The sequence below is a fragment of the Hippocampus guttulatus genome, chromosome 10 (assembly GCF_054856545.1).
Source record: "Hippocampus guttulatus isolate MCC_2025c chromosome 10, RoL_Hgut_1.0, whole genome shotgun sequence".
Lineage (NCBI taxonomy): Eukaryota > Metazoa > Chordata > Actinopteri > Syngnathiformes > Syngnathidae > Hippocampus > Hippocampus guttulatus.
The window spans coordinates 10,224,391-10,237,074 of NC_141270.1; the positions used below are offsets into that span (position 1 = coordinate 10,224,391).

Genomic DNA, 12,684 nt, shown 5'->3' on the forward strand with positions numbered 1-12,684 from the left:
AGATTTCCCTTTCACCTCCGAATAACCATTGTTACTTGAAGGGAAGTAAGGAAATCCACGCAGCAACTTAGGTAGATTTGCTTGGCCCTCACTTTCCAAACAGTTGCAAATGCCGGCTAAATACTCGGAGAACCAACTCCTGCCTTCCTCAAGTCCTTCCTCAAGAGCTTGCTTGCATGGAATGGCGGTTAATTTAGACGCAGTCTGAGAGAAAGGCCTGGCCAGCAGCCAGAGGGCAGTGTGCACACTGTCCTTGAGAAGCCAGCCCCAACGGCCTTTCTACTTAACATACTGGACAGTCTTTGACGGGAAGATATATTAAAAGTCTATAATGAGTTTGGTGGTGAGGATGACCATGGTGTTGCAGCTTTGGGTCAAATCAGACAAAGATGGACGGAGTCCGCTATCATTCAATTCCAAATTATTTGGTTTGTGACACCTGCACGCATTTTTCCATGCTCCTGGCCGTCCAGTTATGACAGCTCTCATTCTCAAAATGTCTCCAAGGGTTCATCACAGCACATTATGATGGATTCTTACCACTGTTGTATTTTACTTGTAGCAAAACAACAAACAACCCCCCCCCAAACAACAACAACAAAAAAAAAGAGAAAAAAAGGGGGTGGGGTCTCGCAGCTCTTGAAACCTGATAGGCCAGTTTTTGAGCAATTACCTATTTAGGGCAGAATTGTTTCTTTGAGGAAGGGGGTGGGGGAGTGTGTGTGTGTGGGGGGGGCACAACCTTGCCAGCTTGATCAGAGATCATGTCAACAGCTTTGCCGAGTTTTTATTTTTGGATACAGTAACAACTTCTATAGTATGACGTACTTATAGCTTACTTCAAGGTTTAAATGTTTTTTTTTCTTGTTTCTCCTCCACTTGTTCGTCAATCTTGCCTTTTAAAAAAACATTTACTCCAAAGTGATTCATCTTTAATGTACACAAAGTAATTCCATTATTCTTCGTCATTTCATGGCAACCCTGAAATCAACGAACAATGCCATAGGGCATTTGTATACATATATTCACATTTAAACTTGAGTATTGTTGTATCTTTAATCTATATGCAATGTGCATTTGCAAGACGAATTAGAGCAGTGACGTGGAAAAAATCCCACTCTTTTTTACTTCTATTATGCGAAGGAATGAATGCTGCGGCAACCTTGCTATTTTATATTGAATTGTGTTTTTCTCATTACTTTTCCTGCTTCTTGTCGCCACAGTTAAGAGCGGCAACACTTAATTGTGTGCCTTGCTCAAAGACATTTCAAACCGGAAGCTCTTCAGCAACTAGTTCTCCTTTCAAGGTTTTGGCCTTTTGAGAAAAATGACTGTGTGGATTTTCTATCTCAACTACGATACATTTAAAGCATACCGGTAATTACAAAACAACTGCCAAAATGGTTATTACAGTTGTAGAATTCGCAATATTATTGAAAAGTGATGGTAAGATTGTGCCAAGGCTAAAGAAAAATATCTCAAAGGGTTTGCAGCCTTACTTTAAATCTTTGAAACATTGATTTTGTGCTTGGCTCTTGATCGCTAATGTTTTCATCATGAAAAACTGCAAATTAAGACTTGAGAACAGCCAATAAAGCATTCCCGCTGATCACTAATGCTTTTTAATAGCAGCATTGTCATCCGGTTCTTTGAAAAGTAGGCTTGTTGGTAATAAACTATAAATGACTTCTCTTCTGATTTGACTTACAGTCATTCATTTGAACAAACGCTTCAATACTTGACACAAGCGGATGACGCGGGATGGGAAGTTAATACCACCTGAGGCGCTAATACCGTTTGAACATATTTTGTATGTTACGTAAAGCTAAGAAGCTTATGATACAAATAGGCTTCTTCTTCCTCATTAAATGAAATATAGCCAAAGATAGATTTGTTTATTTACAAACCCAAGTCAGAACCGTGAATTGAAATTACCACTCCTAAACACAAGCAATTCAGGGATGTGATAATCCCTCACAGTGCGCTGGAACTCATTGAAAAAGAACATACCTGATGTTGACAATGTGTACTTGGCCGTTATCAACGTGAATTTGTGTGTTAATCCAAGTGCCATCATCCCCTCCATTGCAGGAAAAGACATACTGAAAGTAAATTGTGACAAACATTACTGCGGATGTGAGCGTATTCTCTGGGAATTACTGTTTTTATCATTGACACAAAATTATGTTTCATTGACACTGAAAATAATTTGGAGTGATATATGAGTAAAGGTTCCTCCCCCACTCAGAAATTCAAACTAAACTTCACAAGGAGAGTTTTTCATTAAAAATAATAATAATAATAGATAATCACTCAAGCATTGAGGAATGAGGCCACAAGATTTAGGTTTGGAGATGGCCGCTGTACGAACCTCTAGCCATGCCGCTCCTCCAGTGACCTAGTTCATTGCTGGTGTCAGGCGGAATACTCGTAACCCCAAAAAACATTTTTGGGGTCTCATTTTGGATACCGCAGTGCAATCGCAAACACACAGTAGTTAGTGGTCATTCCACTAAGGTAGTCGTTTGACACTTGCCATGTTGCACAACCCTTGAGTGACTTTTTTTTTTGTAACATTAAGTCACACTATGAAAACAAATCAAGAACTCCCTGTGTAAAATTGACTTTTTTTTCCTCCAAGTGAAAAACACTCCATTTTTTTTCACCTGACATGCTGTCCTTGTCTTAAAGTTTTACCTGTAGCATCCCATCCATGACAAAGAGTTCCATGAAAACGAAATCTCTCTTATCTGGTCCTTGGCCCACATAAATAATAGTTCCACGGTCTGCTTGCGTCTGAAATCTCACAGTTACGTTGTTGATGATGCTTAGGTGGATCCCTTCAAACTCCAGGTAAGAATTTCCAAAATACTGGAGATATTTTGAATCTAAGGGGATACAAACATAGATGTTGAAGTGATGGAAAAGGTTTGTGCATCTTTATAGTCAATTCTACGGAGATCCACTATTCATCCCTAAACGGAAAAATGAAAATCATTTGTCCACCCACTCCTAGCGTAGAGAGGCGGTTGCTCTGGGTGAGTTTATGGAACTTCACGGAAAAGCTTCCATGCCTAGCTGAGGCGATGTGAGACAGACTTGAACTCGCTGTTTGTATTCCTCCGAGTCTCTTGCTTTGTTGCAGCATAAAATGTAAATGTAACCTGTATCGATCAAATAACCTTGGCAACAGAAATAGAATACAGCTGAAAGACGCATAAGAGGAAAACGAGCAAGGAAGCAAGGGTAGATTGATTTTATTTGAAAAGAAGTGCAAAGAATCCTTCAACATTATGCAAGTGCCTTTTTGCTCACTGTCGAGGCAAACTGAAACCCATCTTATTCACTGGGAAAGCTGCGAAGCATGCAAATGACACAATATCAGGAGAGAGAAGCTGAATGTAGTCATGCACATTTATTACATGCCGAGTTTTATAGCGGAATAACTTGTCTTGTATCATCCGCGAGAAGAGGCAATTATGGGACACTCCTGTTCAAGTATCCCTTGCCCGTAAGCTTCTTGAGCGTAGTCACGCAGACCAACTCAAACGACAGGCTCGGACTGGGACCTCATGCTCAATAATCTTCACATTTGAAAGAAAGCCTGCAATCTGTTACTGAGAAGCTAAAGCAGGGAGTGTGTTCTATTGAAAAGCATTTGTGGATGCACCTGTCTCATGCTCTGTCCGTTCCTATCTGGGGAGAGGGAGGAAGAAAAACATTCATTCCACTAGAGAAATCAGAAGCGCTCCTTTTAAGTTGTTGCCATGATTAATCGAGCAAGCAAGTGAGACCGCTATCAATATTTGTTACACGTCAAGTCCTAATAGGTTGGCAAGCACTTCTGATCTGACAGCGTGCTCCTCAGAGCATTTCACGAGCAAGTTTACCTCAATACCCCATTTGGACTGGGAAGCGATACGACCAATACCCTGAGGAAAAACCACCGACAAAAAAAAAAGGAAAGAGAATCACAAGGAGCATACCCACTCTGATCTGTGAATTAATGAGGATAAACCAACAACGCAATGATGCAGCGCTGCGTTCTTCACTCCTGGCAATACAAGTTGCCAGTGCTGATGATGTAAAATTACCCCCCAGAGACAAAGCTTTTCATTCATTTTAAAGCCTTGTTTAGTCTGAAGTAGTCTTTGATGTAGTATGAGCCTGCTGCAAGGAAGTAGTCCCGTAACTAATTAACAGATAACTCCAGCTTCACCTTCAAAGGTCCCCCCTTTCTTTTACCTTTTCAATGGTTTTCTCATATTTGTACATACATTCACAAGTCCCAACGTTAGGAACACTTGCACTCGAAGAGCTGTGGCTAAAAATGTCCAAAAAGAGAATAACCCCCAGTTTTCATACAACTATATGTTCATTGTTGGGGTTTTCAAACTGCTCTGTATCATACCAAGAAGCAGCTCTCATCTGACTAGAAGATTGACAAAACATGAAAAAGGATGTACACCTCTGAAATTGACAACCAAATAATCAGAGATGGGCATTCCGCCCCTGAGACGGAACAGAATAGGTGTCCGTCCTGGACGGACGGACACCTATTTTTGGAAGAGAGGATGAGAACTTTTTTTTAAAAGGCCAGCAGTCCGTTGAAATAAAAACGCACACCAGATGTCTAAAAGAAAAACTCCAAAACACTTTTGGGTTAATTCATCAAACCATGCCATTCCCATGATGGTCAATTATGAGGCTGATTTGCTTCAGTATGGTATACACACAAGGATAAACTCGCCCATTTTGATCCTGATTTCTCCCTTCCAACCAAAGTCAGCAAGCGTCCGTTTAACATCATCATTATGTTATGGATTAAGATGCGGTAAGAGAGATTTCCATGTGCATTGATAACTGTCAATGCCCACGATCATAAATGGAAAACAAACAAAAAAACCCCACAAAAAATGGAAACTGGTGGGGTTAACAATGAGGCTGGCAAAATAATAGATTTCGACACAAAACAGAACCAATCAGGAAGCGAACTGGACATTAGAAATGGAGGAGCAACTGTTTTAAGTTTGGTGGTTTTTTTGTTTTTTTTTTAGTCATTCACCACAATGGAAATGAAAATAATTTCTTTTGGCAAGATATTGCCCCTGTGCTGTATTTACCAGATAAGCTATCATCTGGCCTACTTTCATGTACTTGTTTTTCTTCTTTCTTCTGTAGCAGTCTCAGTACTACACCAGATTTCCGGCTTGAGGACAAGACCCTTGATTGTTGATAGTGTGTTAAGTCAAGTGTCTGTGCTGTGTTCTAAAGTACAACATGCAAGTGGGAACAGCAGCAGTAATAACGCAGACGGATTTTTCTTTACCTATCGTGTGGGGCCTCTCACATTTGAAAAATGGTCAAGTTGTTTCAAATTTTGACCAGACAGTCCATAAGTGATTTCAGATTTTGCCCTTTGATTGAGCTGTAATTTGTCATTTCATAACGACGCACTGATGAAATATTGTTTTTGTGTTGTTGTCCAAAACACTATTCCCGTCTTTTATCACCCATGAGTGTTAATTTTCTCATGGCTATACGGGAGAGTTGCAGTGTCTGTAGGGACGTTTAGCATTAATCTGTCCCCTGCTTTTATTAGATGTGATTATCTAGAGCAGATGTATCTAAATCCATTTTCCACACCACTTGTAGTCATTCTGGTTGCGGGTTAGCTGGAGCGTTTCCCAGCAGACCTTTGGCAAGAAGTGGGCTATAATTTGGGCTTGTCACCTAACAACCATTCAAACTCTCATTCACGCCTATGAGCAATTTGGAGTCGACCTAACATGTACGTTTTTAAAACGTGGGAGGAAGACAAGGTACCCAGGAAAAAAAAACCTATGCATGTACGAGGAGAACACACAAACTGCCCACTGAAGTCGAAATTCCAAACCCAAACATTCGAACTGTGGCAGACATGTAAAACGCACGGTCGTAAATGCTGGTGAAAAGCATCCACATTTTTATTTTAATACTATGGCTAAGGTTATGACTATATTTACAGGTTTAAAGCACAATGGATATTCTATTGCTGTTTTTCCTCGACTGCAGCGTGTTCAAATGCCTTTTCTTCTTTTAGAAGAACAGAAACTTCTCTTAGTGGGAATATGAATCTTTTAGAGCCAGCGTAATTACATCGTGTCCTGCTACCCGTCCATTAAGGAGGTGAAAGAATTGATATAATTCATACATTCATGACATGTCAGTCATGAAGGTGAACTGTACGATGTGCCAGTGAGGGAATGTCAGGTTATAACACAAGTCATTCCACTGTGGAAAAACACAAAACACATATATTTTGTCAGATGTTTAAGTTTAAGAACAATTATTGTAAGGCAGACCTTACCTGATGACTTTTAATTGACGTAGGCTTTATGTTCCATATATTGAAAAAAACCGCAGGGTGTTTTGTTCTTGATTTATCGGTTAATGTAATGTAATAGACTGACTGATTGAACTTGTCACACGACAGAGATAAAATACTGCGAAGGACCATTCTTGGATTCTTGCAATTTCTGTGCCTTAAGGGGGGGGGCAAAAGGTCATTCATTACCTTCAACATTTTCTGGGGGGAAAAAATATATATTTTTCTGGAGACAGAAGAAACCTCAGCTGACTGTTATGTGGTAAAAAACTGCATCCTCAGTGTAACAGTTCTTTTTGCTTCGTAATTCTATCCTTGGACTTCACACCCGTCCGTCTATTTATGTTTTTATTGAATGGATTTAAATAATAAATATTACTCATAATTCAGAGGACTTCCTTCAGGCTGTCCTTCATTCATGCGCATTCCAAACGTGAGTGTATCCGTGACTCGGTGGCAATATTCTACAATCAACGCATTCCAAACTCCAAGTATTTCAAGTAGATGGAAGTGTTTGACATATGCACGGTAAGATAAAAAAATATTGACGAAAATAATGACTGGCTGTTACTATCAGAGAGCATTTCATTTAATATAGGTTATGCTGTATGCTTTTAATTTTACTTGCAGCGTAGTGTGGCGTGGACCTGTAGTAGTTGTGACTGTTTTTGACGCAGTGAGTCCCCTGCATGGTTTATTTTTGTTTATTCCCCCTTTTTAATGTACCACAACACTATCAGCGCTTTCCAAGTACTTAAATAAATTAATGATTAAAAACAGTTCGAAGGAGTGAAGTTCTACTGCACTGGAAATAAACTAAAAAATAAATATATTGTTGAGCCCCCCCGCCCCATCTGATCGATCAGAATCAGAATCAGAATCATCTTTATTGGCCAAGTATGTAGAACACACAAGGAATTTGTCTCCGGTATAACACGCTGCATTAGTATCATCGTAAACAACAAATCATTGAACCATTTTAGAGTAACCAGTAGTATTTGTAGTACAAGAAGAGTGACTACGTCAGTGACTGTTCAGTGACAGTGATCGATCAACCAGTCAATTGTATTTAACTATTGTCATTATAAATCTTATACGACTAAAGCCCTTGTGTTGGACCTTATATCTGTCATATTATGCAAGTGTATAAGGCCGAAGAAAGTCAGCATGTCTTAACGGCATTCAGTTCTTCTCCACCAGCGCTGGCCTCTGAGATCTCCATCGACTCTCAAACTGCAGAGCACAGCATTGTGTGCATAGCGGCGGCAGAAAAGGAAATAGACGAGATTGGTCTGTGAAATAAGGTTTGCTGTAGTCATCGGTGCGAATCCAAGTCACTGTACCTCAAAGCCTCTGTTTAAATTCCTATTGACGTTTTTGTTTTTTTAAAACACGTTGCAAAGCCGACTGGGTTTTGAAGAAGCACCATCTATCTCTATTTCAAGCAACACCAAGGGCACTGCTTTCTTTTAGATTGTGACCTAGTTAGATTAACTTGCGGGTTTCCATGCCCCTAAACCTTAAAACTAATTCACTATCTTTATAAATTTGTCAGTATATGAGATGCTTTATGAACGCTCAACACATGTAACTCCGCACTAACACAGTTCACCCGAGGTCCAAGAATGGATCAGGTGTAGCTGGGATGACTCCATTATGTTTGGCCCAGAGTGAATTTCAGTGTGTCACACTGAATTGGTTCGAGCTCGTCTGTGTTCAATAGGTCCGCTTAACTGCTCTGCTGCTTTGTGAACAGTTTCAAAGCGAAGGCAGACCTCATCTGTCAAGAAGAAACAATCCGCCTCCTCTCTCACGCAGCGCAATTCAATCGCAATAACGTATGAAATATGTGATCTGTACCTTTCATCTGACTGATAAAGCGTGTTGAAATGATTGGACTTTTATCTTTTGAATGAGATCAACATTTTTGCCAAATGTTTGCCAACCTATTCAACATGAGTTCAGTCAGCACCAATCAGGGTGAGAGACCTTGCCTCAGTGCTGTTCCATATCAAGATGTACCGGCCTGATCCAGGGGATTATGTCGATGACCCTTTGATACTGAACACCGGATCCTGCTTCACATTCTAAACATCCCCCTATGTGCCCAACTCAACCATATATACATAGAATATGCCAACACACCTTTCTTGATTTGAAATGATTGATGGGTTTTACTTCTCTCCTGACAGGCTTCGACACCTTATGGAGACAGCAACAACATGAAAGAAATCAACATCTTTTAATTTGAGTGAGGCTATTTTTCTCATAGCATCGACCGAAGAGTTCATTGTAGGTGAAATGCGTCTAGATTCTTAAGGTGGTCAGGGTATGCCGACTCAACACAAGTCATTGCCTAAGGCTCGTTGAATTTCATGAATGCCAAAATAGGAATGACATTTTTATTGGGAAACATTCAACTCAGAGACTCGAGAGTCTCCAATCATTCCAAAGTGACCCGAGAACAGTCAATGGACAGGCTATGGAAAGAATTGATTTGTTTAGAATCCGCCCTCAGTTTTGTGCCTGACAATTTGCAGATGACCTGCTTCCTCATTCCCAAAATAAATAAAGAGAAAATACACAAGACAGTGCGTCAAACCAAGCACTGCATGAATCTGGAATAAAGCGAGCAAAAAAATCCTGATGCAACCTTTTCTGCATATGAATCAAAAATTAAACGTTTCAATCCCAAAGGCAACATAAGGACACCGCAGCAGTTGCGCGCCTATAGGACCCGCCGCCAAGTGTGGTTTTGTACCTGTGGATTGCGCAGCTGTTGACGACGGGCTGAGTGGTGGTGTTTGCACACGTGGTGCAAAGCCGCGAGTGATGTTCTTGAGTGCAGTCTCCAAGGGAATAGCATCCGTTGCAGGAGGGAGGCAGGTGACCTTGTTGATGCCATCTACACAGGAATATGCTTCTGGACATGGATTTAAGAGGCAATCATCATAGTTGTGCTCACAGTTCTTCCCCTGTGTACACGGAATAAACAGCGTGTAGACGCGAGTGTGAAATGAAACACCAACTGTATGTAAGGTTAAGAGTATGAAAAATAAAGTTCACGTTGAAAAATTTATTTATGCAAATGTAGTCTTATGCAGAAAGACTAATTTAATGAGGCTAATTTCCAGTGCATGTGTATTTGTTTGTTTGAATAGTTTCACAAAAAGTACCCTGCCAATTTTGAAAGAACTTTTGGAGAGGGGCGGGGCATAAGCCAAATAGCACTGTGAGACAGTCGTACTAAGCAAAAGCGCCCTTGTTAATTTTGGTGGTGGTGGTGGTGGTGGGGGGGGGGGGGTCTTTCATAATTGTCATGAGAATATTGCCCTGCGATTGGCTGGCAACCAGTTCAGGATGTTCCTCGCCTACTGCCCGAAGACGGCTGGGATAGGCTCCAGTACGCTCGCGACCCTCGTGAGGATAAGCGGCTCGCTTAATAGATTGTTATGAGAATATCACACCAAAAACACGATTTCGAAAGGTTTCTTTCAATTTGACTAAACAAATACGACTCCTCATCTAAAAATGGTTTATAACCCTCAGAATGCATCAATGCGGATGACAAACGTATCATGACTTCATTTGCCACTGATCCAAATTAGTCTTGTTCACCCATGCGAAACATTTGCACTCGAGACGTTGTCAATTCATTATAGCACCAGTATTTTAACAGCCCAATAAAGTAATGTTATTGCTTCATCATAAGGATGATTGTCGAGGGAGTTGAGGGTACAGGAGGATAAAGGTTAATTCTTAAAAAAAAAAAAAAAAAAAAAGATAAAAAATGGAGAGGCAGAAACAGGTGGGGAGCCTCACCACAAATCCAGGACGACAGAAACAGGTGTAGCCGTAGCCCGGATCACCCTGAACGCATATCCCCTGGTTGCAGGGCTGTGGAAGGCACTCATTAATGTCATCCTCACACTGAAGGCCTGTCCAACCTGCCAGGAACAAAAGCCCACAGAGTGCACTGGTGAGCTCTGGCTCTCCCACTTCCACCCTCTGAAGTGAATATCAATCAGATGCTCCCACATCGATTTTCTTCTTTTCGGGTTCACACTTACGCACAGACAAGAAAAGGCTTTCACTAAAGCGTATGGGCGCGACATACATTTTAATGAGGCGCAGGAGTATCGTCTATTTATCACTTTATCTTCATACTGTATGACTAAATCGGTCCCCAGAGAAAAGCAAATGACTATGAGAAGGTTCGGAAGAATAGTAACTTTACAGGCGTGATTGTAACCTTTCACACCACCTCAGTCAGTTGCCTTGAGTCTAATATGAATGTTCTTTAAGTTTTGAAATGCTTTACAGATGGCAAAGTGCACTCCAGGAAAGTGGGCCGGGGAAGACAACGTTGCAGTCGTTTCACGAGTAACAAAAGGGTTCACGTAACAGATAGCGTGGGCTCGTCGGCTAGACGTCACCTCCTCAGCGTGTGAGCGACTTACCTGACCGACAGTGGCAGACGTAGCTATTAATAAGATCCTGGCAAACGGCATCATTGTGGCAAGGAGATGAGCCACATTCATTAAGTTCCACTTCACATAAATCCCCCGTGAAACCTGGCGCACAGCTAAGAAAACAAATAATGTTCGTGAACGTGGGAGGATGTCAGTTCCTTCTACTCAGGTGGCTGTGACCAGGAGATGCTTCATTATTTATTAGAAAGCTTGTTGGCTGTTGTCTTTTTTTCATGCAATTCATTTCGGCTTATTATTAAGATTTGTTTAGAATTTTTAGCAGGATACCTTACGTAGATGATTCATCTCTATTTGTCTTGCTGTCCATTTCTCCACTCAGTTAAACATTTAACCATTTGTCTTAAATGCTTTTTTGTTCTAATATATACCGTCGTAAAGAATGGTGTCTTATTATTATTAATTTGATTGCAACATTTTTCTGGTGATATATCAAAATCCACACGCTTTGGTAAGAACCCACTGTTTGACCTCAGGAAGCATTTTAACCACATAAATAGCACCCTCTTCAATCATATATTTTTGCTGTTGACTTTTTTTTTTCCTTTTTTGCACCTGTGTTGTGAAGTGAGCTGTGTAAGGTATTTTTGATTTCATCATGGACAAAAGCAGCAAGAACGAATGAGCAAGTTTTTCATGCATGACCTCCGAGCTGGCCATACATGCACAGAGTGCTTCTGAGGCTATTTGCTGGACAGGTGCAGACCAGAATTTGCATCACTTCAATCATCTCGTGCAAATGAAACAATCTGTTTTTTTGACCAGGAAAAAAATTATTGCAGGAGTAAATGTAATGTTTCTTCTACCCCACATCTACTTCCTACATGCATTCCCCAAAACATTTTTCCATTACCTTTTTTCATTCTGTTGATGAAATAGTATTCTTAAATTGGAGTTGTGAATGTGTCCCTCTAGTTTGTGTCGGACTGCACATTTATTTGTAAATGCCAAGCAAAGCTCGCATTACCTGCCTGTAATACACATTCACTCCCATAAACTTACCTTGAAGTGAATATAAAATTGCAGTCCACTAAATCAATATCGTATGAGAGCTGTGGGCTTTTTGAAGTCATGGTTGTCCCGGATATATTAAAAACGTGACACTGACCATATAGCAGCATATAGCACAAGGTCACACAAAGTAATTAACTGTAGGAGACCAGGCGAGATGCAGAGTCCTACCTCACTCTTACCACAGACAACATATGTTTAGATGCGTGTCATCACTCAAGTGACATAAAGACTGCAATTAAATAGTAATGACTGGCTTGCAGTATACCCGAAGCACTGGTGGGCGATGTGATCGAATACACACACCACAGCTCCACTCAAAATGTATTTTTAATTGGTGACAGACTGAACTGTGCAAGCAAAGATGTCAGTCGAACAGTTGAGGTTCTTACACCTTATCTGAGGTGAAATTCAAGCATTTTTACTTTTTTTTAAGGTTGTCTAGGTTTAGAATGATTATTCCAAGGCCACAAACTACATTCTGTCTCATTGCAACATTCAGAAAATCCATAAAAGGAAACGTATATTCGTTTTGTGCACAGGTATGTATTATCATCACTTTCTTTCATAGCCTCTGACGGTAAAAACTGTACTGCCATTGGTCATTCTATAAAATCATGAATCATTAGGCATGGCACCAATGACTGGCCAGTTCACTTCCTCGCACACCCTCCATACAAGTTTCACTGTTTACAATAGCACATTAAATGTTTTAGTCCAACAAGAGCAACCATCTCAACTCACCTACAAGTACAGTTGAACCCTTCACCATCAATGCATGTTGCACCATTCAAACAGCGATTGTTAACACAGTCC

The 12,684-nt window shown here is 40.6% G+C and overlaps 1 protein-coding gene across 1 annotated transcript in view; it reads right to left on the minus strand.

Annotated features, from left to right (window-relative positions):
- eys (EGF-like photoreceptor maintenance factor) overlaps positions 1–12,684 on the minus strand; it is a 141,193-nt gene that overhangs the window by 53,443 nt on the left and 75,066 nt on the right. The window contains exons 29-34 of the mRNA XM_086122554.1: positions 12,613–12,683; positions 10,828–10,952; positions 10,190–10,314; positions 9,129–9,342; positions 2,698–2,888; positions 2,011–2,102 (exon numbers count right to left, since the gene is read on the minus strand). Of these exons, the coding sequence (XP_085978680.1) occupies positions 2,011–2,102; positions 2,698–2,888; positions 9,129–9,342; positions 10,190–10,314; positions 10,828–10,952; positions 12,613–12,683 (818 nt within the window). The remainder of the gene's footprint in view (positions 1–2,010; positions 2,103–2,697; positions 2,889–9,128; positions 9,343–10,189; positions 10,315–10,827; positions 10,953–12,612; position 12,684) is intronic.